General features: G+C 39.6%; 1 protein-coding gene across 2 annotated transcripts in view; it reads right to left on the minus strand.

Moving 5' to 3' along the window:
• SLC9A8 (solute carrier family 9 member A8) overlaps positions 1 to 23,602 on the minus strand; it is a 31,262-nt gene extending 7,660 nt beyond the window's left edge. Inside the window, exons 1-11 of one of the 2 annotated variants that reach the window (XM_069805604.1) lie at positions 23,448 to 23,602; positions 22,517 to 22,695; positions 17,988 to 18,068; positions 13,521 to 13,579; positions 9,986 to 10,069; positions 8,961 to 9,062; positions 8,231 to 8,265; positions 7,008 to 7,151; positions 5,558 to 5,696; positions 3,585 to 3,690; positions 566 to 682 (exon numbers count right to left, since the gene is read on the minus strand). In XM_069805604.1, the coding sequence (XP_069661705.1) occupies positions 566 to 682; positions 3,585 to 3,690; positions 5,558 to 5,696; positions 7,008 to 7,151; positions 8,231 to 8,265; positions 8,961 to 9,062; positions 9,986 to 10,069; positions 13,521 to 13,579; positions 17,988 to 18,068; positions 22,517 to 22,695; positions 23,448 to 23,455 (1,054 nt within the window). In that variant the 5' untranslated portion in view covers positions 23,456 to 23,602. Of the gene's footprint in view, positions 1 to 565; positions 683 to 3,584; positions 3,691 to 5,557; positions 5,697 to 7,007; positions 7,152 to 8,230; positions 8,266 to 8,960; positions 9,063 to 9,985; positions 10,070 to 13,520; positions 13,580 to 17,987; positions 18,069 to 22,516; positions 22,696 to 23,447 lie in introns of those variants that run through there. The other variant, XM_069805613.1, reaches the window with a different exon arrangement.
• Positions 23,603 to 25,488: the final 1,886 nt, after the last annotated feature.

Consider the following 25,488-nt stretch of genomic DNA (forward strand, 5'->3'; position numbering starts at 1 on the left):
CTCCCTGACCACGTTCCAAATGCATCTTCTTGCAAACAATACAGAACATTCATGCCATTCTCTAAAAAAACAGGGATGTATTTGTAATACAGAAGCAAGTAGTTTCTTTAAAAGTTTGACTTGTAAAAGGAAATGGAAAGGCTCTGAGCTGCTTCTATCACTTCTTCCCAATTTGTGAAGCCATTGTTTTTGCAAGTAGCTTTGTATATCCAAAACCATTTTAAAAAATACTGCTAAAAATCCATCTCCTAAAACTAAAAATAGACCAGAGGAATACAGGAGTCAGAGATCTCTATTCGGTTATCAATCTTATGGCAAATCTTAGCAGGAGCCTGCAGGATGGGAGAGAGAGATTTACTGTGTGTTTTATCCAGTATGGCAGGAAAGGTGACTTTTGACTGCCTTCCAGCCTCCACTATTAGGAATTCTTCCCTTAAAGACATGTACTGCTGCCATACAAATGGCTAGAAGAAAATTCACACCTCTGCTGCTCCCAGAATCACCATTTCAGGCAAATAAATTTTTAAACTATTAATATTAGATATGAATAGCAGGTAGCACCTACCACACATGAAAGCAACAGTTCTCAGCGTCTGCTGCATTAAAATCTGTGTAACTGGGGACAAGTTATGGTGTGTATAGTGAGACATCACGATGCCAGAGAAGAGGATTGCCATGATACCTGTAGATAAAAACATGGTAGTCAACAGAAGAATAGCTTGCGCTCTGCAAATATTTGTTTATAATCCTTACTAATGCAAAAGCTTATGAAACAATAAGTGGGGTTTCTATCACCATTGTTACTCATACTGGTCTCATTCCACTGATCATAGTCATATGAGGTCCAGTATAGGTCACTTGCAAGCTAGAATAAATACCTGTTATGTCAGGTTTTCCCATAAAAGTGAGGGAAATAAAAAGCCAATCCTTGAGTGTTTTTTCTGCTTTTTCACTCTCCTAATAGGCAGAGAGGTGAGATCAAAAGATGATTCAGTTCTCCCAGAAAGTGTGTCATTCTTTCCCACCTGCTGATCAGCCAGGCCCAATCACTCCACCAGAATTAGAATGAGACCAACAGGGCATGGATGTGAATCCACTCCAGTATGGTGTATCACATCTAATACCATAAAAAATTAAAACCAAATAGCACATATAGGTGTCTCCAGTATGGTGTATCACATCTAATACCATAAAAAATTAAAACCAAATAGCACATATAGGTGTACCACCAATTTTCTATCAATCTGAGAATCAGAAAAGCTATTGAGACTTGAGAATTCAAGGGGAAAAATTACCTTTGTAGGAATCATAGAATCATTTATGTTGGAAAAGACCTTTAAGATCGAGTCCAACCATAAGGAAGGTATAGCCTGATACGTAGGGCCTGCAAGGAATGCTACTGTGCAAAATGTCCCTTGCCTCCAGCAGAAAGGGTCACTAAACCATCTGCTCTAAATTACTACAGAGATTAATCTCAGCTATCAACTATGGGAAAAAGCCACCGCATTTTCCATTATAGAGTTCAGTTGCCCTAATGACATGCACAGCTTGGACAGCAACTGATATCACAGGCCTGAACAGCTACCTCAGATTTCAATGTATTTCACAAATCTTTGATTTGTGTTAGGGATTTTTTCCATCTACCTTGCTTCCCAGCTCTTGGTTATTTATGGGAAGAATCTGAATTTCAACCTATTTCGCTAACTGCTCAAGACATATCATAGACACTGTCAGTTGTTCACTGTTCCTAAGGAGCTGAGTACCTTAAAGGAAGTTTTAAGCATTTCCACAGCTGCTGCATAGACTTACACCCACAAAGGATGTTATTTGAAATGATGGTTAGGATTGTGGAAAGATTTAGCAGTCCACATGAAGAACTACAGCACTCCTTGTGAGGAAATAACTGACCAAAACTGACAATATAACCCAGAAGAAATCAACTGCAATGCAAATCTCGAGAGGACAGGATGACATGCGGGAGTATACCTGCTTTGCCCAAAACAAGGGAAGTTTAAAAGACTAGACTCCTAGCTACGTGCCCAGGAGTGGCCCTGATGACCACAACTGGAAGGATTAGAATAGCTGAGGTACAGTCAAAAGAATCCTTTGTTTGGACACAGAGGTGACCTGAATAAGGTCATTCAAAGTTTACATTTCTTGAGAAGTTGTTCTTGAAGGCACTTGAGCAAATTAGAGAGGTTGTCTTCACAAATAAAATGACAAAGAATCTCTATCACCCTGAGAGTAACTAAGTAGGAATTTTACTGTAAATTCTTTTTCACTGTATACCAACACACAGATGTGTTGGTTATATAATGCTATGGCACTGTAATTCTGTAATATTTTATTATAATTTTATATTAGTAAGAAACATACACTAGAAATAGAAAAGGCCACGTGCTGAGACCCTCCAGAATAATCTTCTCACAAGGCAAAACTTGTTTTTGCAGCAATACAAATATTTTAACATTATCAAACTGCTTGCTCAGGTTTCATATAATTTCATTCCCCTACATATGCGTTGCCCTATACACACATACAGAGTAGTTCTGGATGCAAGTGGGCAGAATGGAATGTTTGCATTAGGATTATACATCTTGATTGTGTAACTACCATGATTATAGGCCACATCTTCATATGTACAAAAAAATACAACTCTACTGACATCAGTGAAGTTATGCTGATATACACTGCTACAGATCCATTCAAAAATACTCACATTAGCTTACATGCACATTTCAAAAAAGTCTGATTTCATACCTGCAACTTATTTACAACAAATCTAGTCCTGCTTGTAACAGGACTTGGAACAAACTTCTAACATTCTTGTATCATCCAAGCTGTAGAGCAAATATATCTTTTAATGCACTCAAAACTTATTTAAAAAAACAAACACAACAACCCAAGAAAACAGGAAAAAGAAAAAAAGGAACTAAGCAGATTCTCTAGCTATTTGAATTATAGTAACTGTTGCATCCCTTCCACTTTCCTTTGAGAAATGAGACAGGAAGCTGATTGCCTTGAAAACCCATTTAAATCAGCAAAGCTCAGAGACATTGGGCATCCAGCAGAACTTGACCCTGTCTTTGTACTTGATTCTACAGAATTATGGAAGAAGTTCACCTGTCAGCCTCTTCTCGTGGCCTTCAGCAAAACTTCTACCAAGTATTCAGAGATATATACAACACTCAGTGGTCTCAGCTGATTTCCCCAAAGGCGCTGAAGGGACAGGCAGAAAAACGGCTACAGGGTAGTAGGCTGGACATTATCTAAGTTAGCTGATGTGGCTGAGATCTACAGTGTGCAGCTGAAATTTTAATTCTGTGTTAGGCAGAGGTAACTGGGGAGAATACTAGTATTTATGTTGGCTAACTAATGTCTATGAAAACTGCAGTTACCTTTTCTATACTTCTGTAACATAAAGTAGAGAATAAGTGTTCCTTTAAAGTAAGTCAAAGTTAGAAGTAAGAGCACAGGTTAAAGGAAAAAACACATAAAAAAACCCAGGGGCCCTCTTAGCCACACATAATACCTACTCCCTAAATTTATCAAAGAAACTTGCACATACTCATTTTGCTGCTCACCTGAGAGTGAGATACCTTCTGCAAGTCCATAAGGAAGGTAAGCGAAGATAATCATCATCCCAAACTCTAGGGAGGGTGTCTTCCTTAAATCAATGTGCTTTAGCACGTACACATGAAAACGTTATGGAAAAAGTAAATAAAAAAATATCAAAGAAAAACTTAAAGCTGTGTCATTCCATCACAAAACAATGATTATGCTTAATGTACTTAACTACTGAATAGCTAATAAAGTCTACCCATTGGCCTTTGACTCAAGTATGGAAAGATTAATAATTTCTTACAAGGAGTGTTTCTTACAGAAGCTACTGCTGGTAGAAGTCTATCAGAATGGACAGACCTAGAGACAGAAAACATCTGCTACTGATGTACCTATGTAATACTGAAAACAACAAGCTAAATTGTTTGTTTGGATCTAGAAGGGCCATTTCCCTACACGTTCAGTCTTTGAAATCTCTGCTCTAAAACTACTGCAGAAAATCCACAGAGAATCATTAAATAGTAAAGGCTTTTCTAAAAATACGGGAGAGCTATGAAACAGAAAATTAAAGTAAAATAGCTCTCATTTATGTTTTAACAAAAATAATGTCCTTTTGATACTCAAGATACTTAAAACTTACTTTACATTTGTAGTCATAAACATGGACATTTGTCAAGGGTCACAAGTTCTGCTTTGCATCTCATGCACAGTTCTGCAGCACAGCTGCCAAGTACAAGTAGATTTTGCCTCAGACATTGTTATTTGCCACACTAAGCATGCAAGCAATATCCTCTGTTCAGTCACTAGCCTTCTAGTTCCTTTCAAATGGATATGACAGATCTGCAGTAATATTAACAGTAAGGAATATTCCCTTAATCACATCTTTGCCTTAATGCTTAAAATACTCCACCTACCATCTTTGTTAAAATTCAGAGGATTAGATGCCTGTAACATGGAAGTTCACATTCCTCCTGGGTCATGAACCAGCAATAACCTTCAACTATATTTATCTGCTGGCAACTAGTAAGAGATGTCCGTTGCTGCATTGAAATTTTGCATGCTTAGGGTAAATCCAATACTTGGAGGCACAAATAACTGTAATAGGGCAAATAAGCTCCTTTTCGCTTTGTCTTAATATCATTTAGGTATCAGTGAAAGAAGTGTTGAACATCTGCCTTCCTCTTTTGTTGTAATGTATGGAATAATTTACAAGTTCATGGAATCAGGCTAATGAACCAAGAGAAGAAATATTTCTATATTTAATCAAACACACTGTTCTTGTTATTTACAAAGAAAGTGCTTAACAGGATGTCCCAGATGACATGAATAACTGTTCTACAAGCCTAGCACAAAAGATTACCTACAGTGAAGTCAGTGTTAACATTAAACAAGCTCTGAAAAGTAACAAAGGTGTCTGACTTAGAACAAACACCCTTCCTTATCTCAGCAGAGAAGCTTCTGGGTTGTTTAGCAACCAATTCATGGAAGTGGAAGAGGCAAAATATAACACAACGTAAATCCAAAGAGAACAGTATCTGTATTCAGCTGCCTGAATATGATACATCGGGACAAATGAGCCGGTTTGACTCAAAAGCCCTCGGGAAAAGCAGCTTTTTTTTTTCTTTTTAATTAACCATTTTATGTATGTAAAAAAGGAGCCATATGCTTGTAAAAATAGATCAGTATTGAAATGGAATTAATATTTTGAATTTACAAAACAATTACCATATTTTTGTAATGCTCCAATGCACACAAGCTACTATACAACAATTCAGACCTTAATTATATTCATTAAAATTTGATGCAAGTTTAACACACACCCATGCACACTAACGTAAAGACAACATGAGCATGAGAATATCCTCAGCTAACAAAATAATGTCTAATAAGAAATATCCCCTAAGAAATGCTGAAGAAGATGGGAAAGAAAAATAGTATTGGAATGTTGAAGTTCACCAATTTATACATGTGTATCACCAAAATTAAAAAAGGATATTAATGCAGAAATAAGACCAGTAAGTGTGCCAAGTGCTGCAGAGCCAAAGAACATCTTAAGAAAGTATCCCAGAGCCTGTAGAAAGGTTTGCCATCCACTTACATCTGACATATTTTCTCTTGTCAAACCTTCTGCTGTGCTAGATATAATTAAAAAATAAATAAAAAGAAATGGTTATAAATTCTAAGCCTGGATCCAAAAATACCAAACATCTTTTGAGAACAACAACAACAAAGATTTCCATTTCTTTGTTGCTACCTCTCTTAAAAGGCTTTTACTGTGATGTATATAACAAGAGGAATGTCAAAAGATGTTAAATCAAGTCTTAGTGTAATCCCCAAAGGGAAACCCAATTCTGCTAAAAATCTGGAAATCCAGCATTGCTCTTCTGAAGAATCCCCAGAATGGCGTAAATAGGCTATGATAATGCCCAGTATTACAAAACAATTTTCAAACTCTGAAAAGGAAAAGGAAACCCATTTTGCAGTGCTAAAAACTCAGGGCATGAAGAAGAAAAGAGATGGATCATGTGATCCTCAAAGAAGAACAAATGAACAGGAAGACCTCTCATCAAATATTTAGGTGTGGATTAGAGACAGGGCGGCCACTGAAGAAAAACAAAGAAGCTCTTATGGGGAAAGGGGTGAAATCTCTGAATTTCAGGAATGTATTTCATAGAATTCCATGCAAAGACGACATGGATTCTAACTAGTGTTCGTTTTGACTGCTGTTAGCCTTCATGGTCTTCCGTAAAAGAACCAGGGCTGTATTAAAAGCAATTAGTTCACTGAAAAATGACTCTTTAACTTCACTGTCTTCTTACTATATCTAGTCCTTCTATACATTCATAGTCACATCTATTGACTTCAGCAATACCATGAAGGTATATCTAAATTTTTTTCACTCTTTCAGCCCCAAAGAATTATCATGGGCAAAGGATAAGGATATTGGATGCTCTTCTTTCCTGTGATAGCCCCAACATAAATGTAAAACTATTGCATGGACGTTGATGTATGCCCCTGCCCTGCCAATTGAAGTGTGCCTCTGGGAATAAGCTAATGATACAGGAGACACAGCTTCATATTTGGCAAGGTAAATATTTTGTGCAAGCCTGAAAGGACATGTGTTGGTTTTCTGTTGTCAGGACCCTCAGATGGAAAGAGAGCTGGTAAATGTATGGACTTAGAAAGCAATCTATTATCTGCAGTCAGTGAGATAAGGCACTAAAGATAGTGGTACTAAGACATCCATTTACTGTCTTCTGCCTATGCAGTTTACGTTATGGATTGCTTTTAACAAAGACAGATCATACAAAATTCAGCTTTACACCAGAAATACATGATTTGTTCCAAATGGAGATAGAAGAATTACTATATATCTGAATTAACTAATTAACAGAAAATAATGTGGTTGCTGTTTCCATAAACATGTGTAGTTCAAATGCACTTACTTGGTCAAGACAATAGAGACTGCATCATTGAGAATGCTTTCTCCAAAAACCAACATGTTAAGTACAGGATCCACATTGAGGGCATTGAAAATGGCAATAGTAGCCACAGGGTCAACTGCAGATATTAAAGAGCCGAATGCAAAACTGGGAGAACACAAAACAGAAAAGAAAACTAGATGAAAGAAAAATAAGTACCTAGTAAAGGTATATGAAGTATTAGTAACAAAGATGTTACATGTTACAGTTTCTACACAGTGAAAAGTTATGCGTTCTTCACATTCATAAGAACTTGACAAAAGGCAAGTTTTTGTTTTTCATTTACTGATATACCAAAGAGAAAAGTTGTCCAGCTGGAAGAGATGTTGGAGAAATACCTATCTCCTAGCTCTCAACAACAGTGTCAATGTCTTACTCCAGCTAAATCAGAAAAAAATCAGAGGAATGGGAAACGAAACAATTTTACAGACACAGCCCAAACCATGTATCATACATGCATAGTGTTACCTGTTCAGGTGTACTAGAGAGGAACATTTAAAGGGAACTGCTAAAACTTCATTACTTTGGAATCCAAAGATAGACAATAGAGACGTAATGGGACTGCTCAGCTGTGTAAAGTCAAACACTGGAACCAAGTAAGGAAGATTTTTGCTGTTCATGCATGGTTTACTTGTTATGTTTCCTGCTTGCCACCCAATTTATTTATGGATTTTAACAGAAAACTGCTGAATTCGCTATACAATAAACAAACAAACAAAAATCCCCAAATAAACCAGGAACGAACTTTATTTAATGGTAGGGCAGTGTACTCCTAAAAAACTGGTTAGATCCTTTGCCAAGCTCTTAAATTATCTACATTATTGATGCTGAAAAACTCATTTTGTCTTTTAAGAGAAGATTTGGACAAGTAAGTTATGCCCTTATCATATATATTAATAATACAAACTAATCAAAGTTTACATATTTTAACTTTAAAGCTTGGTTAAAAAAAACAGTATCTTTCCTATCTAGAAAAATCACTGAGCACAGAACACTATTTGGAAATAAGGGTGTAATAAATAGGGTTTAGAAGTGTTCGATCTGTTTATTAGTTTCATACACCATGTTGAATCTAAGCAATCTAAACAATAACCAGAACAGCTGGCCAACTACAGTGCATTTCCCATATACAGTTATCTTGAAGAATGCTTCATTTCATATACTACACCATTTCCCCAAGAGCTTACCTGTCTGTCATGTTGAGTTTATAAATTACATCAGCCTGAAAGAATAGGTAAAACATAGAAAATATCACAATCAACTGTGGTTTTCTGCTGTTTTTAAAAATGAAACTATTCATCAAATCCTAATTGTTATAATGAAAAAAAATCACAGTAGTGATGTTACCCAGTCTACACTGCCCTCCAACAGTGATCTAGTGTTACAATTCTGGTCACTCAAAATCAGGGAAGACCAGGTGAAACTGGAACATGTACAGGTGAGTAGAGTAACTCAGGCATTCAAAGGAATGGAAATCTGAGAGGCAAAGAGGAAAGCGTGGATTATTTGGCCTTCTAGAAAGAAGTCTGAGAGAAAATATAGTTATCTATGTCTGTATCTAATCAATGGGGGAACAGCAAAGCAGAGAAGCTAAAAAAATTTATTGACAGAAGAACAAGTAAGTTTAATACTGGAAATTAGAAGATGGCTCTAGAGAATACAGGTTTTGGAGCGGCCTTCTGATAGGAAGATTGAGTAAGTAAAAAAAGAAGTAAAACTCAACTCAAGTCTTAATTGCTTTTAACATGGAGCATGCTCTATCTATGGAAGGGGTTATATAACATTGCCCTTGTGACAGCAGAGAACTGGACTTTGTGATCCAGGAATTCATTTTCACTACATTTGTCTGCTCTTAAAAAATGGACTTTCAAAGAGCAAGCCGCATAAACTTAAGTGCTTCAAAGCAGTTATTCTTACCTGGCCCAGGAAATAAATTCCTCCACCTACAATGAAAGCTGATATTGCAGTGCCAAATACTGAAAACAGAGTGATGGAACCGATGTTCTGAAAAAAATTACCCTGGAACACAATAATAAAGTAAGTAAATTAGTGAAAATGATCTCAGGAAAAACTCATGTTTGGGTCTGCATCTAAATTAGATTCTGATACACAACTGGGTTTCTGATAAAAAAGCTTCATTAGTTTGGTTCCAGGTACCCCAGGACATACATACATCCATACCATCTCCTTAAAGAGCCTGCTCTCTTGAAGACAACAGCCAATCTCTCTGATACCCAGGACAGGATGTCAGTCTGGTACCCTAACAAACTAATCCTCAGATGAAGAGCTGGATATTCATGAGCACTTTGACACATTCCTCACCTGACAGAACTGTAGATTAATCCATCTATTGCAGACCGGGCATGTGAAAAAGGCTTGTAAACTTCCCAGTTGCTAGTCCATTTCTTAGGCTGTGATTTTGTATGTAAACATCTTCAGTGTTGGTACCAATTCATGATATTACTATCACACACTGCTCCCTCCCTCCCCTGCAGCACAGCTCAAGTAGAAAGGCAGCACACAGGGAGGACCAGAACCACTTCAGCCAGGACTAGTGCTATTAGAAGTATGTCCATGGAAACACAGGCTCCCAGGCAAAGGGTGAAAACCCTTGTAAACATTTTCCTCTCCTTTAGCTGTGAAGTGACCCCACCTTCTTCACATCAGCCCTTGCACAGCTCTGATGAGGTAAGAAACCTCTCAAACCAAGGAAAACAACTTCTGCGCAGTACCTAACACCCTGCCAACATTCAGTTAACAATAACAAGCTACACTCCCTGCATTCTGGGTTGGAGAGGTTTGAATTTTGCATTCCCAGTTCCCTGATTATTAACGTGATGGAATTTAATGCAATTATTCTAAACTTAATGAAGATAACTAAAAGCAGAATGTGTTCCAAACAAAACCTCAACATGTAAAATGAGTGTCTGGCAGGGGCTAACCTTGTGCAATGAATATCCAGATTCAAATATAATAGGTGGAAGCAAGAGCAGAAAAAACATATTTGGACGAAACATTTCTTCTTCCTGCAAAACAAAAATGAAGTATAGTTTCAAGGATACCATAATTATTGAAATAACATCAAATCTTCCAAAAGGGAAATCATTAGAAAAAAAGTTGAAAAATGAAAATGGCATTCATTAATCTTTCTCTCTTCTTATCACAAAACAAAAGACTGAGGAATAGTAAAATACTCCAGGGCTGCTACTTCTATTGTTTTTTTTTAATCCAGTGATAGAAATCTAGGCATTACTTATTTTAAATTACTATCTCCAAATAAGCTGCAGAGAAAACAGGTTATTTATAGCAAAGGAAAACTGTTTCTGTTTACACAAAAAGTATTCCCATCTTATAGCACAGTCTCAAAATCTGTAAGGACTGTCAAGGAACAGTGACTTCTTGGCCACTGGTTTGAATATCATCTAGGTCAACTGTGACAAGTACGGTTTCACTAGAAAACTCATCACTTGACAAGAAGAAATCAGATCATCATCTTAGTACACTTGCAAATGAACAGGCTCAATATATATACCACTGTTAAGAGTCTGAGGCTTGATTCTTCTTGGTAAATGTAATTTATGCCTGTAATTTAATGGCACTATTCTGATGGTTCCTTTCTACCATCGGAGTGATAGAAATGAAATCTACTGTGAAGTAAGATGTTATGTTTTGGTGGCCTTACTCTTTGTCGCCTGTCTCATCACTTGGCTAACACTGCTTTTTGGAGTTGTACTGCCAAACTGGCACCCTGGTTTTTTTCTGCTGGCTGACTAAGCCCAGAAGACAAATTAATCATGGCTGAATGTGCCTCTCTCTCTTTACCCACCAGGCTCCCTCCTGGTCCCCACAGTTCTGAATACAGCAGAACTTGTCACCTTTGTAAGTAACGATTAATTTGTTTAAATCCAGGTTAAACAGCTGATTGACTGTTCTGTTAAAACACCAGCTTTCAAAAAAGAAGCACTCATCTCTTTAAAGTCTCATTCCTGTCTGTACCAGTGATAATCATCTTAAAGGATTTGAGGGACTTAGAAAATAAAACTCATCCTTTATACTGAAATGCTCCAGTCCGTTATTCTGCACGCACAATTCCATGCATCGATGGTTAACACTACCTAGTTTCTGTCAATACAGTAACTTCGCTAGAACAAAAACCCCACATACCTGATTAATTACACTGTTTAAAAGCCCCTGAAAGCAGAGCTGGACAAGGAGGTGAGAAATAATGAAAAGGAAGGACTGCATTTGTGCTGCATTGAAGCAGAGATCAGGAAAGCAAAACATGACAGCTGTAATTATCAGCCATGCTAGCCAGCAAGAATCACCAGCTAGTACAAGGTCCACTGAAGACTTAGTAAGGCATGATTGCAAGAAATTGCATTACAAAGTTCTTAAGGCAAGGATATGAACCAAGATTTGCTTTGTACACAGATATAGCCTGCAGTTAAATACTCTATTTTTTTTCATATCAGATAAAGAAAAATCCTCTAGTAAATTTCAAAACATTTAAAACCATTTTATAAAGTACATAATAATTATTGCTTAGAACATTTCACATCTGAAATTATGACAGCCTATGTTAAAACCTAAGCTTTAATACAGTGAAAGTAACTTAAATAAGCAAACAATAATATGGTATGTGTGACCCTTTACTTCAGCTGATAACGTGAGCAACTGGACACATCACCCCCAGTGCGTCCCAAGATTTGACCAATACTTACCAGAAATAAACTACATAATTCACTATGATCAATATTTCCTCTGTTTATAGAATCAGTGCTCAAATCAGAGCATACTTTAAGCTTTCTTTTTTCTTCCTACATACATGATTATCTTCAGATTATTTTATTTAACCAGTAAGAAGCTATATTAAAATACTGATTTTGTGGCTGTTTAACTGACTTTCAATTTAAAGTCAAATCCAGCTGACAAATCAGGAATGAAAAAACACTAACTTGTGCACCACCCACTGTTTCCAATAAGTAAATATGTAAAAATGAAATATCACAACATGACTCTTGAACTATGTAATTGCTTAAATGAATGTACACAGAATTAGTGTAGTTAGTTGACAAAATAGTATAATATGTAATTAAAAAGCTACATCTGATAGTGAAATAACTGCCAAGAAATATTACAGTGCAAGCTAGGATTAAAATCCACTACTCAGACCAAGATATATAAATCCTGTTTAAAACTGGCAATTCAAATCACTGTGATTTCAATCAGCTCACTGATCTAATCCTAATAAACTGTTTGATCCTATGAAACAAAATCACAATTTAAATACTGCAAGATTTTAAATTAAAGCAGGAATAGTGAAGAGTTCATTGCTTTGATAATGTAGATAAACTGTAGGAGGCAAAATCCTTGCTTCACTGTAGACTTCACCTCTTGGAGACACTTCTGCCAGGATTCTCTCTCCCCTGGCAAGCCTCTGGAACTCCACACATGCACAGGTAAGACCTCATAGCATCACACACTAATTCAGGTTGGAGGGGACCTCTGGAGCTGTCTGATTCAAGCCCCTGCTTAAAGCAGGGCCAACTCAGAGCAACTTCAGCTGCTCAAGGCTTTATTCAGCCAAGTTTTGAATATCTTTGTGGATGGAGATTCCCACAATCTCTCTGGTCACATGTTCCTGTGTTTGGCTGGCATCACTGTTAACATTTTCTTCCTAGTACCTCAGTCTGTAAAGCACTGGGCACCAGGACAAGGACGACCTTCTGCACAGAAGCCTTGCCTGTATTTTCTGCTGGAAATAAAGCTCAAATCATGTTTCCACTGTCTCAGCCAGCATGAAAAATGCTGCTGCTTCAGGCACACCAGTTTCGGTAGTCTTTCCACAAGAAGCAATGGAGTACCCAAGAAATGTGCCATGCTGAATGGATTGCTTTGTGAACTGTCTATTCTTAGCACCACAATTTGTTGCAGTTTTAAGTATAACTAAATAAAATAAGTAAATAACATGACTTTTAGCACAGCTATTCTGAAGAAGTGCTCCTTTTTACCTCTGTGAAATCTATGTTAACATCTTCAGGTAAAACATGTGGCTTTACAACCTATCAAAACACTTTTTTTTTTTATTTATGAAAACACCTACAAAATTAACTCCAAAAGGAGGAAGAGGATGAAATACAGTCAAAAAGTATGCAAGAAAAATAACTGAATTGCTATTTTTTTTTTTTCTGTAACTGATCCCAAAGATGCCCAGTACATTCTTCTACCATGTATCTAATAGGAACAGATTTGGTACATAAAAAGGATTACTCAGGGGAAAACATATTGTGTAGAAAATATCCAGCAGGATCAGGACCTCAAATTGGTTTTATTAGTATCAACCCCCCCCAAAACTTTGGCATCAAGTATAATGTACATAAGTTTTTGGAAATTACATCTAAATAAACAAGTATTACAAACAGTCTTATTTTAAACACTTAAGGATTGTTCTACAATTAAAAATTGCTTCAAATATACCTTCCAGTTGGCCAGCTTTTGAGCCTCTATGATTTTTATAAAAGCTCCCATAAGGATACCTAGGAAAGAATGAGATAACATTCTGAAATATTCACAAAAAGAATCACTGTTTCCATTAACTGTTTATTGACTCTCAGTCAACAAAGTTTTAAAAGTGAAAACAAGGCAAAACATAAAGCAGGAAGTCTTTCATTCCCAAATCACAAAAACACAAAGTGGTTTTGGGTCCAACAGATGACGGTTTCCAGTATGTTACATAATTACATAGCTTCCCTGCACACAAGATTGTCACTTGGGATATCCAAATACTGAACACGCATATTGAGAGTGCTGTGTTCATTGGTTCATAAAGGTAACAGGTTTAACTACTCAAAAACGCTTCTCATCTAAGCTGCATTCAAATAAAATTCCACCTTTCTTGTTAAAGAATCAGAAAGTTATGAGTTAGAGATTTGTATGATAGCATGAAACCTTCACATCACTTCAATGCTATTTGCAATGTTAACACAGCTTAAGTGAAATCAGTCTTCTCCACAGAAGTGAATTTTGTCTCAATGAAATCATAGCACTTACTGGCAATGAAGTAGGCAACAAATTCTGATCAGGGTGGAGACACTGTCAGAACTATTTCCCAAATGAATTACACATCTTTTAAGTCATGTAGAAATACTAATTTGAGTATAAAAGAATCTTATCAAGGGTGCTGCAAAATCAATGATTAAAGGTTATCGTGCTCTTTCCTCCTGTACATCTCCAAACACATAAGACAGAAAACTCCAAACTAATAAGATTTCTTCTGGAAGTCATGAAGATAATTCATAACTGTCATTAATTGCTTTCAAGGAGTTATGAGGAATTTGTCTTTAGTCACAGATTCCAGATCTGTGTTTCTGCATAGCTGTGTTTTATTATTTACAGAATGGAGTCTTCATAGTCAAACACTGGGATGTAGCAGTGAAATACACTGAATGAAAGGTAAAAAGTGGCTGAGAAGCTTAAAATATGGTTTCCTGTAACTCATGTGTTTTTACCCTCTCACGCTGTAGCTATCAAAAGAGTCTTACAAATAGCATCACATGGATTACTCCTGATAAATGTGTCATACACACAAAACCATGAGGCTTAAGCCTTCTTTCATACAAAAATATGTGAAGGCATTGGTCCCAGAGGGTAGAAATAGTTGTTCCATGAAATGGTTTATATGGAAAGGAAGAGAAAAACATTAATGAAGGAACATCAAAGGTCTGCTGTTCTTTGAAGGAGGACAGAATGCATAGCCACTCACATACCATATAAACACGGGTCTCTACTGACAGTCAGGCTTTCCATTCTGGGATGGAGGCAGTGTCAGAAGCCAAGGACTAGAACATTTCTAATTTTTGCAGAGCAGCAACATCGTCTTTAACTGGTACAGGCAGTACTTGCATCACTTAACAAGAAGTTTATGTGGGGAAAAAACAAACCACAACAACCAGAGTCTATACATCTGAAGGCAGACTTCAGGAACTGTACTTCCTGAACAAACTTTCAGTATTTTATGAATTAGTATATTGAGAGCCCTCACATAAAACTATGTTTAGAGGGGATCTAAAAGAAAAGAGAATCCCTTCTCACTTCTGCTGAAGTGGAAGGGCTCCAGTGCAACTTTGTGAAATTGGACCCCTGTGAGCAGGCCAACTGTGGCCTGTGGGCTACAAGCTGGACATCCCTATCCTATGAGCTCAAGAGGCTTAAGTAAAAGGCCAGTCTCAATCTCTTTTTTAGAGGAAGAGCTAATCACAAACTGACCCTAACATCAGTGCCACAGACAGACAAGGTCCTTTCATGATATCAAAAGTTAAATGAATAACTTGGGTCCATCCTTAGAAAATCCACTCCAGCCCTGTCCACCAGGAGAGTAACATGCCCTAGAAATTGTAAAAGAGAAGCTTTTGAGCAGCTTAGCCAATGGGAGGAAAAACAGCTGTGAAAAATCATACTTACCTTCTCTGCTGCCATTTTTATTAGTCTTCAATAATTTCCTCAGAACATATGCTTAATTTACAAGTCAAAATAGGACACATCTCACTTCTGGCACTGCTAGCAAAACTGGATACTTGAAACTCAAGCTGTGCTCTTGCAGCTGTGCAGATCATTACCAGTAACAGAGGTTCACTGACCAGCAATTAGCTGGCAATTCCAATGATTATACAGATGCCGCGTCCTGTCAACAGAGCTGACAGTAGTTTAAACACGACTGAGTCAATAAACTAAATAAACAAGGCTTAAGTGACACAGGACATCTGTTAGCTGGGTTGCTACTGGGTATAACACTCTCTTGACTTAGTGGAATTGCATTTGCTGGTATCATCTTGTCTGGTTTGGGAAGTAGACTACAGCTATGCTGTGGTTCACACTCAAAACCTAACTGTTCAAGTTTCCTACATGCCCTCTGCTCCTTCTTACCCATCTTGAGTGGCAGTGACAGTGCCAGCAAAAAAAACTTACCAGTTTCATGAACAAGCTTTTGTTGGGACTGACAGGAGCACAAAACATACCAGCACAGCTAAAATCCTTGCCCTGCTGCTGAGATGCCAAGAACAAGAAACAGAAAGAAAAGAATGTCTGTGCCTCTGCTGCTCTTTGCAAAGCTCAGCAAGAGCAGTGATGCAAGCTTGCCTAACACCTCAGCTCAGCACTGCCCAGTAGTTGGCTTGGGGCAGAATATAAGAAATGATAGTAAAGAAAATCCAAAAGTAGGCCAGCAAGAGCCAATATACTGCTGCATTTTAAATTGGGGATTATGCTTAAATTTAGATTAGCTATTTGATAACAATGGTAACTAACCTGATTAGAAGCTAAATTAACACCTTCCACCTGGATTTTTGTGTACAAAGAGGAAGGATATTGAAGGGATAGTAGTATCCTTTTGGAACCTTTCAAGACAGTGGAAGATATACCACACAAGACATCTCACCTGTCCACAGCAATAATGTAAGAAGGGAAGGAAAGAGAAGTGTGTCAATAATGAAACAAACACTGCATGGTTTCTGCGGGGATGACAAAGCAAGCCAGGATGATCTGCAGCAGCTCTGATCTTTCTGTGTCATACTATGATAGACAGAAGCATAAACACACAAAAGTCTCATGGATGCTGCTCCTACAAAGATAAGGTGTGCATGCAACACCCAGGAAGTCCATACCAGCACTATGACAGATTTCTTACAGGTCTATTTGTTTTTCAGCTGCACAGAAACATCAAAACTCAAATATGACTTTGCAAGTGAATGTCTCTTTAAGCTTCAACACCTTCTACTATGCTAGTAATGTGATGTGGTCTGCACCAGACAGAGTTATCTAAAACTTCAGGGAGTCACGCCTGTAGGAAAATATGTTTTTCTTTCTGCTAAGTAACAGCTCAAAGATATTCTCAATCTAGCACCCAAGATGCAAGAAGATTCCTGTTTTCCAGAAAGCATAAGGTACTGACAAGCACCAGAAAGCTTATTTCCTCCCACTGCAAAATTGTGTGAAAATACAGTTAAGAGATGAGAGAAGGTACCAGAAAGTAGAGTGGGCAAAGCCCAGGAGAAAGACAAAAATCTACCTGCTCAACAAGTATTACACTCCTCTACACTACGTTAGTATTACACCTAAGCATCCTTTTCTTTTAGTTGTATTTTTAGAATTGCTGTCAGTGAAATTATCACTAGTAATAGAGGCAAAAATACCACAGATTCTCGTAAGCAAGTTACAGAGACAACTGAAAAACTGTTGCTGGGATTAGTTAGACCAGGTTCTTTAAACATTGTCTTAGACAGTATGTACAGAAAATAATAAATGTATTTGGCCTGATTTCCTCCTCATTTACACATTTATAAATCAGGAGCAACACCATACAAATAAATTAAATTACCCTAACATAAAACTACAGGCTTAGGAATACTCCAAATTTAATTGAAATTAAGTAAGCACTTGATCTTCATTAAGGGTGGCATTCTTATGTCATAAGAAGAGCTCTTGTCACGGTACTACAGGGATAGTTAAGTATCTAGCAGTAAAGGCAAGTTTTCAGGATACAATTACAGTCCCCAGATAGATTAAAATCACATACAGACAGAATTTTACTGAAAGTAATACAAACACATTTACCACTACAAAGGGAAGGCCAGGGCCCTGCTGCCAGGGAGTGCTGCAGTATCTTGTACTACAGTGCAGATGCAAAAATAGAGAAAGCTGGCAAAGTACTTATGTACTGACAACCCTGTAGTGCCTATATGTGTCATTTTACTGGGCCAGACTCTGCACATATGCTCCATGCTTCTTCCATGAATTTAATTCTATGAATTGGTTGTTTTCTGCACTGCATCCAGTTTGCTGCATCTTTCTAGTCATGGTTAACACACAACAGAGCATTATTTCAAGTACAGACTACTGAGAGTCCCTGAATTAACACAAATTCAATATAAAAACATCATAGTTACTCACCTAAAGAAACAACAGCCACACTCTCTGGTAAAAAATGAAGTCGGTATTTTATCAGTAAATGCACCAATATGATGCAGATAGCTGTGAAGGAAAAAAAATAAATTGCAGATTTAGAACTGTTAGAAGAGAATAAAATACACTTTTAAGTAGTATTTCTAAAATACACACAGCAAAACTTCACCTAATGATTTAGTAGAAATCCACCAATGCAAGCAACCAAATTTTAGTTCAAACCTAATTCTCACTGAAGTACGTAAATGGATCTACAAATGACAGAAAATAACTAAGGCAAATTTTAGGACTTAAAATTATCTTCTAAAAATACCAGTATTAGTACTTCTAGAGCCTGAGTCAGCTTACAAGAAAACCCTATTTGAGCAGTAGCTATAAAAAATGTCAGTTATACAGAATAGACTGTTTTAATAAAAGTTTTTGGTAAATATTTTGTAATTTTGAAATAAAACATACATGTACACATGGCCTTAATTAAAATTTCAAAGCTACACACTTTCACATCTGAGTCCCTCTGAGCAGATGGGCTTTACCCAAATGGATAATCTCAGAATCAGTAAAATTACATTGGAAGGGATCTCTTGAGGTCATCTAGTTCAACCTCCTGCTCAAAGCAGGGCTAACTTCAAAGCCAAAGAAGGTTGCCCAGGACCTTGTCCAGTCAAGTCTGAAAATCTCTTTAGATAAAGAAGTCAAAAGCTCTCTCAACCCCAGTTCCAGTGCTTAAGTCTCATGATGAAGAATTTTCCTCTTCTCTCCAATCCATATTTCCCTTGTTGCAAGTTGTGACTGGTGCTTCTTGTTCTTTTGTGCACCTCAGAAGAGTCTGGCTTCATACCCTCTGCAAATCCCATTCAGTGGGGCTACGAGGTTGCAGAATGGGTAACCATTTAAATATCCTGGTTCTCATAATAAGCATCGGCCAAATTCTTACCCAAATCAGCAAAAGACATTTACTGCTAAGCATTGCTAAAATTTAAACCAGTAAGGGGAAAGGACCAGTGTGGAAAAAACCAAAACAGATTTGGCTTGAAGTTAAAAATAATTAGAATTTAAATCTGATGCAACATTCACTTATTATTTTTAAAAACTGAATTTTGTACTGTAGTAATGTATTTCACCCAGTTGGGAGAAAGTCTATATCTCACAACAAAAATGAAGGTTACAGTAATATGAAAATGCCATCACAGCCTCTATGCCAATGGTAAAGGCAAATTACAAAGCATCTATAGCAGATCTGAGTACCACCCGTGGATATAGTTGGAAGATACCACTTGATTCTTTTAGAACTACTGTAGACAGGAAACTTATTATTTAATAATCCTGGATTATTAAATTCCTAACAATTTTGATCTGAATATTCCCGGCATTGAAATTGAAAAGCATTGAAAACCACAATTCTTCTCCCATTTTAATTTAGCTCAACAAAGGGTCAAAGAAACAACATCTGGCCTGCATGTCTGTAATACATGTATTTCGCTCTATTTGCTAACAAATCATTTTGCAGTGGCCTGGGATATAAGCAGTATTACTGCTTGTGCTTTGTCAGAAAGCAACCGAAGCTCAAGCAAAGTCAATAGCATTTTATATACTGGAATCAAATTGTGGCCTGTTAATCGCAGCAGAGACTGTTTTAAACTGTGTATTTGGCAAACCTAGTCATAACTGCAATCGGAATCTTCATTCTTCTTACTCTTTGCCTTCCGTCTGTGACTCTCACCCTATTTCAGTGTGGGCAGCACAGTGCCAGGCCACACTACAGCAGCACACATTTTGAACTTGGGAATGAACTCACTTCTTGGAACTGCTCTTAGTGATTTGGTTTAACAGCTCCTTCTAGTTAACTAAAAACCAAACAGCCACTCACAGATGGTTCAGAAGAATGCTTTCAATTTACAACCTGAAAAGGCGCAAAATGGCCCACAAGTAGTTCTGAGCACTGACATGGTTTGCTGGATCATGCCACCTGTGAACTACTGGGGTTTACAACATGATTTGTATTTACTATACAGTGTCACAAAAACAAGTACAAACCTCATAAAAACAAATACCACTTTTCATTGTTCTGTTCTCCAACACAGTGCTAAGGAATGGGTATCACACTGACACCTGCATTCTCCCACTTGTTATCTCATACACCCAGTTCATACACAACATGGTGAGCATTTCACTGATGTGCACGTGAATACATGGTTGGGCTTATGAACTGAGCAAGGACTCATGAAAAACAGTAATATTTGCTCAATTACTGGCATGTAATTTGTTCAGGGCCAAAGCTGTGGGTTCGGAGTGATGAGCAGGGATGGCTCCATCCATGAAGACTGGCAGGGCTCCCTTCCCCACAAATTTACCCCACTTCCACTCCACCAATCTTTATGATATCCTAAGCAAAGTTTTTATTCACCTGTCAATCAGTATTATTGAGTTTCGTATCAATTTCCTGCCTGTTAAAACATGAAAAATATGCATTCAGTAAAGACATCTAGGATTACTGTGTTAAGAGCATTCGATACTGCTCTTTGGAATAGATCCATAAAGGCATCTGGACATTACGGACTTCCAGCAAACTCCAACACAAGCACAAACATGCTTTCTATTTAGCAGATCTAATCACCATCTCCTTCCTACCAGCTTTCGACTACTTTGCTTTGGCAACAAAACAAAAGCAACCATAGTCTATGAAGTAACTCCCACGACCTTAAGTATTATGGCAGCCTGGTACATTCTTTAGCTGTTGGTCACCCATTCCTTGTATAAGACTGTGCAGTTTGTATCTGGCAGCATATTATCTGCTTCAAGCACTTGCATGTATCAGGAGTATAACAACTGGGCAAGAGGCTGGAAAAAGCAGTGTTCTGGACAGGGTAAAAGAACATTTCAGTGTCCCCTTAAGGAAGAGCACAGTAAAAGCATGTAACATAACAGAAGGGAATTAATGGATCACATGAACATGGCAGAACAGAGGTATGACTTTGAAAGCAAAGTGGTGTTTGAACAGATAAATGAGCCATAGAAACCTGGGGTCAGAGACTAACTCATGCTACTTCAGGCACTTTAAATTTGGGGCTTGGCTTTGACACAATGCAGCTCAGAACGGATCTGCTTCTGGGTCTATTCCAGTTTAGAACATTCTAAAGACCATTTTACAGCTCATGAGATCCAGATTTAAGAGTATGGTATACACATTCATTTTCACCCTTCCTACACTCTTAAATCAGAGATTATGAATGGGAATAACTATGGACAAGAAGCTTTTATACTGGCTTTACTTTGTTCAGGGAACTCCCCTGTCCTGAGGGTGATGCTTTTAAGAACCATTAAGTTATCAGACTAGCATAAATAGGGCGGAACACAGCCAAAAAAGTCATAGGTCTGTTCTAAACTCCTAGGAATACAATTTTACCATGAATGGCCCTTTTAAAATCCATGAGACACACATATTCAGAAATTTTATTTTCGTCTTAGAAGTCTTCTGATCCACTGCATTTTGCTTTGGTCTTTCATTTCTGTTCAAATTCTAATATGCCATTGACTTCTGGGAAAACATTAACCCTCTCTGAAGACAAATAGATACTTTAAAAATAAGCAGAAGCCTTCTACTTTTTGCTGCACTTAATAGTTATTTATAGGAGACTTTTTTTTTTTAAAGCCCAAATGATTTGCAGAAGTTTCTGCATTGCTGCCAACTCCATACCTATTATTTTCTCCGTTTGCTACTGCAAAGAATAACCACAGAGAAGTTAGGTGACCCATCCGTCACAGAAAAAGTCTCTCAGTGTAGCTTGCTTTGGAGGAACCAAGCACACAAACACACAAAGGAAAACAGACAAACCCTTAACCCTCCATGAAAGTTTTGTTACTGTTAGTTTTGACTACAGCATTGCTCTCTAAGCAGATGGTGAGAGATAATTATACTCTATTAAAGAAAGGTAACAGCCCAGACTTACAGAAAAGTTGGGCACACATCTGCCATTCAAAATGTCTATATATGTACAACAATGTTAATATAATTACGGCAATCTGCATGTTATTATCGCACTCTTGCAGGAATGTAAGAAAGTAAGGAGAGCCAGAAAAATAGATACTGAACTTTAGTACTTATGCATGTAAATCTGCCTGCCTTCTATTGTCTTATATAACAGAATATCTGAGGGCTGTCCAGAAGTGCTAGAAGTAAACTGACATCTGTCTAGTACACTGTCCTCAAACACAGCTGCAAGCTCCATGGAGTATTCTGACAGTGTCTTTTTCATACATGAACATATGCCATAAACAGGTTGTTTGCACTTTGAGACCATGGTGAAAAGGTTTGCAATGGTCCTCAGCTTTCCACAGGTTTGGGAGGTTCAGGCAGTTATATACTCCACTTTCTAAATCCCTGTGCCTGTACAATATTCTACTTCATAGAGAGAAAACCAGAGGAGAAATAAAATGCTATGATTTTGAAAGGTGGCCTATGTCCTCAGATACAGAGCATGATTAACAGAGATTAAAAGACTTTTCAGTTCATCATTCACCTAAAACAAGAAGACTAAAAAAAATCGTCATGCCACTAGATTGCTCCTCTTGCTGTGCTTGGACTCCAGTCTGAACTGGAAGGATAGGTTTAGCAGGTGTAGGTACCACCAATTTGGTAGTAGCAGCCAGCGTAGCGTGGAGGGTGACATTGATGACTTCATGGGTGGCATTTGCAGACCTGTCAGGATAATATAAGACGTGATTATACTGGATGGGAACAGCATGATAAAGACTTAGCCTACTAAAGACACGCAGACATGAAACAACCACCAGATCACACTGAATTTGTGCCAGTGACCAACACGTTAATGTTGCCTTTTAAAAGTGGACTCTGATTACAGACAAATACTGGAAGCTCAGATTCATGAGGCTTATTATTGCTGAGTTCCTTCATGTACAGCATACACCAAATATTCTGCGCTACAGCTTGGGATGCAGGTGAAAGCCTGACACAGAGAGAACAAACTAGCCCACTTAACCCACCGAGTGTTAACAAACCCGCAGTGCCAGACTAACGGCACCCGCAGGGACTGCACTTGCCAGCTCCCATAGCCCTCCCCGCCGCGCAGGGCCGCTCTCCTCCTCCCGTGGGCAGGATGCTCCTGGACCCCCCTCCAGGGGCCCGCGCTGCAGCCCTCAGCCCAGGGGTAGGCACAGCCCGTCGGGCTGCTCCCGCTACACGGCGGGCCACCCCGCAGCCCTCAGCCCCCGGCGCCGTGCTGAGCGGAGGAGCCATCACCGAGGGGCTGGGGACACTGCCCCCCCCCTCCCCCCCGCAAGACCCTGCTGAGGGGAAGGGCACCGCCCGTCGGGCGCACGGCAGCGAGGCCTTGCCACGGAGGCGACGCTTTCCCGCCAGCAGGGCCCGGGGAAGGGGAGCGGCCCGACCCCTCCTACCGCCCGCAGCCCCACCACCACCACCACACTCACTCCGCCATCTTGCCGGCCGCCGGCTTAAACCTCCCACCGCGCTCCTGCGGAGCCGCCCGGCACGCAGCCACTTCCGGGGCTCCTAGGCGACACTCTAGCGGGCGCGTCCGCAATCTCTATGATAGGACCGGGGAGGGTGGGGGGGGCGAGAGCGCGCATGCGTACACGGCGGCTGCCTGCTGCCGGCGTCCTTCAAGCGGTCGCGTGATCGGGGGGGGGTGTCACGTGAGAGCGGGGGCGGCTGCGCGCGCGGCGGGCAGCGCGGTGTCCCGCCGTTGCGTGCCGGCGCGGCGTGGTCATGGGCTGGTGCCGCGGTGTGATGTCACCCTTCCCGCGCTGCCCAGCGGGGATGGCCTGCCCCCAGGGCCACACCCTGCGCCCCGCGCTCCTGGTGGCTCGCGCTGGGGACTGGCCTTCCGCCGCCATCGCCCGGCGGCTCCGTGTCCCTCAGTCGCCACTGCTGCCGGGCATCGTGTCCCTCAGAACTGCCGTCGCCCGGTGGCTCTGTGTCCCTCAGTCGCCATTGCCGCCGGGCATCTTGTCCCTCAGAACCGCCATTGCCCGGCGGCTCCGTGTCCCTCAGTCGCCACTGCTGCCGGGCATCGTGTCCCTCAGAACCGCCGTCGCCTGGCGGCTCCGTGTCCCTCAGTCGCCATTGCTGCTGGGCACCGTGTCCCTCAGAACCACCATCAGCCAGCACCTCCTTGTCCCTCAGTCGCCATTGTTGCCAAGCGGCCCATCACGTTCCTCAGAGGCGCCATCGCCCAGTGGCTCCTTGTCCCTCAGTCATCGTTACCTGGCAGCTCCTTCCCTGACGCTATTGCCTGGCTCCTTTCCCTTCAGCTGCCATCGCCCAGCAGCTCCTTGTCCCTCAACGGTCATTGCCTGGTGGCTCCTTTCCCTTCGATTGCCACTACCCAAGCTCATAAGTAACCCCTCGTGCTTAAATGGAGACTGAGGTCGTGGTGGCACAGGGTTATTTTTTCAGAGGGTGTGCTGGAAATCAGGGTATAATGACTGCAGAAGTATGCTGAAGCATCACATCAAAATATTGTGTGGTGCCTAAAAGCAGGAAATGGATCCTGACTTTTTAGATAAGACATGTTCAACCTGCAGCTCCCCTAACCCTTTCCTGCTGGCTGAGCAGGCCTGGGTATGTGGACAGCTGATCCATGGTTGGCTTTCACTGCTCAACCACGGACTGAGAGCCTAGCCTTACAGCAAAAAGAAAGTATCAAATTAGTGCTTATCAAGTTACCATCAAGCTGAATCAGAAAGCCACTGCCACAAAATGAGTGTCAGAATAATCTTGAATTAAAATATCATTGAGGTGTCGGCCTTATCTGGTGTAAGTTTCAAATGCCCTCCTCTGACACAGGCTGCTGCTGTGACTTGGATCTCTAAGCTCTCCCATGTATCAGTTCTTACCTCGAAAATGGGGCTAATTAGCACCTCCCAGCTTACAAAGCCAGTCATGGACATACATACATCCAGTCTGTGAAAGTTTGAGATGCTGGGATGACAGGCACTACGGAAACAAATAGTATAACAGCATCACATGCGTTTCTGTTAATTTCTGGTTTGACTTCCTCAGGGAAAAAAAGGGGGTTGTACAAACAGACATATTGGTTTGTATCCCTCAGGTCCTTTTGGAGGCCCATTAGAATATCAGCTATGCCATTTAATCAAAACAAAAATGTAGATTTATGGCACAGACACACTGACACTCGTGATCTGTTTAAATGAAAGTGAAGGCCATTCAAATAGGTATGAACATGCATGAGTTTTAAAAAACAGTGAGATTTGGGCAGCAGCTGGTTTTCTCTTTGTGTCACAGGTGGGGCAGAGCTGGAGAATGTCTGGTTTCCTGTAGTGAGACTGAACCCACACCTCCTTTGCTCTCATCTTCTGATGTTGTTTTTTGGTGACGTACTTAGTCTTACTACAGTTATAACCAAATTTTTTTTCCACACTGGCTAATTTCCGACAATCTGCAGTTTACCAAGCCCCATCTGCTTTAACTCATTCTCTCCATCCCAGT

This window comes from Haliaeetus albicilla, chromosome 2, assembly GCF_947461875.1.
Source record: "Haliaeetus albicilla chromosome 2, bHalAlb1.1, whole genome shotgun sequence".
NCBI classification, from domain to species: domain Eukaryota; kingdom Metazoa; phylum Chordata; class Aves; order Accipitriformes; family Accipitridae; genus Haliaeetus; species Haliaeetus albicilla.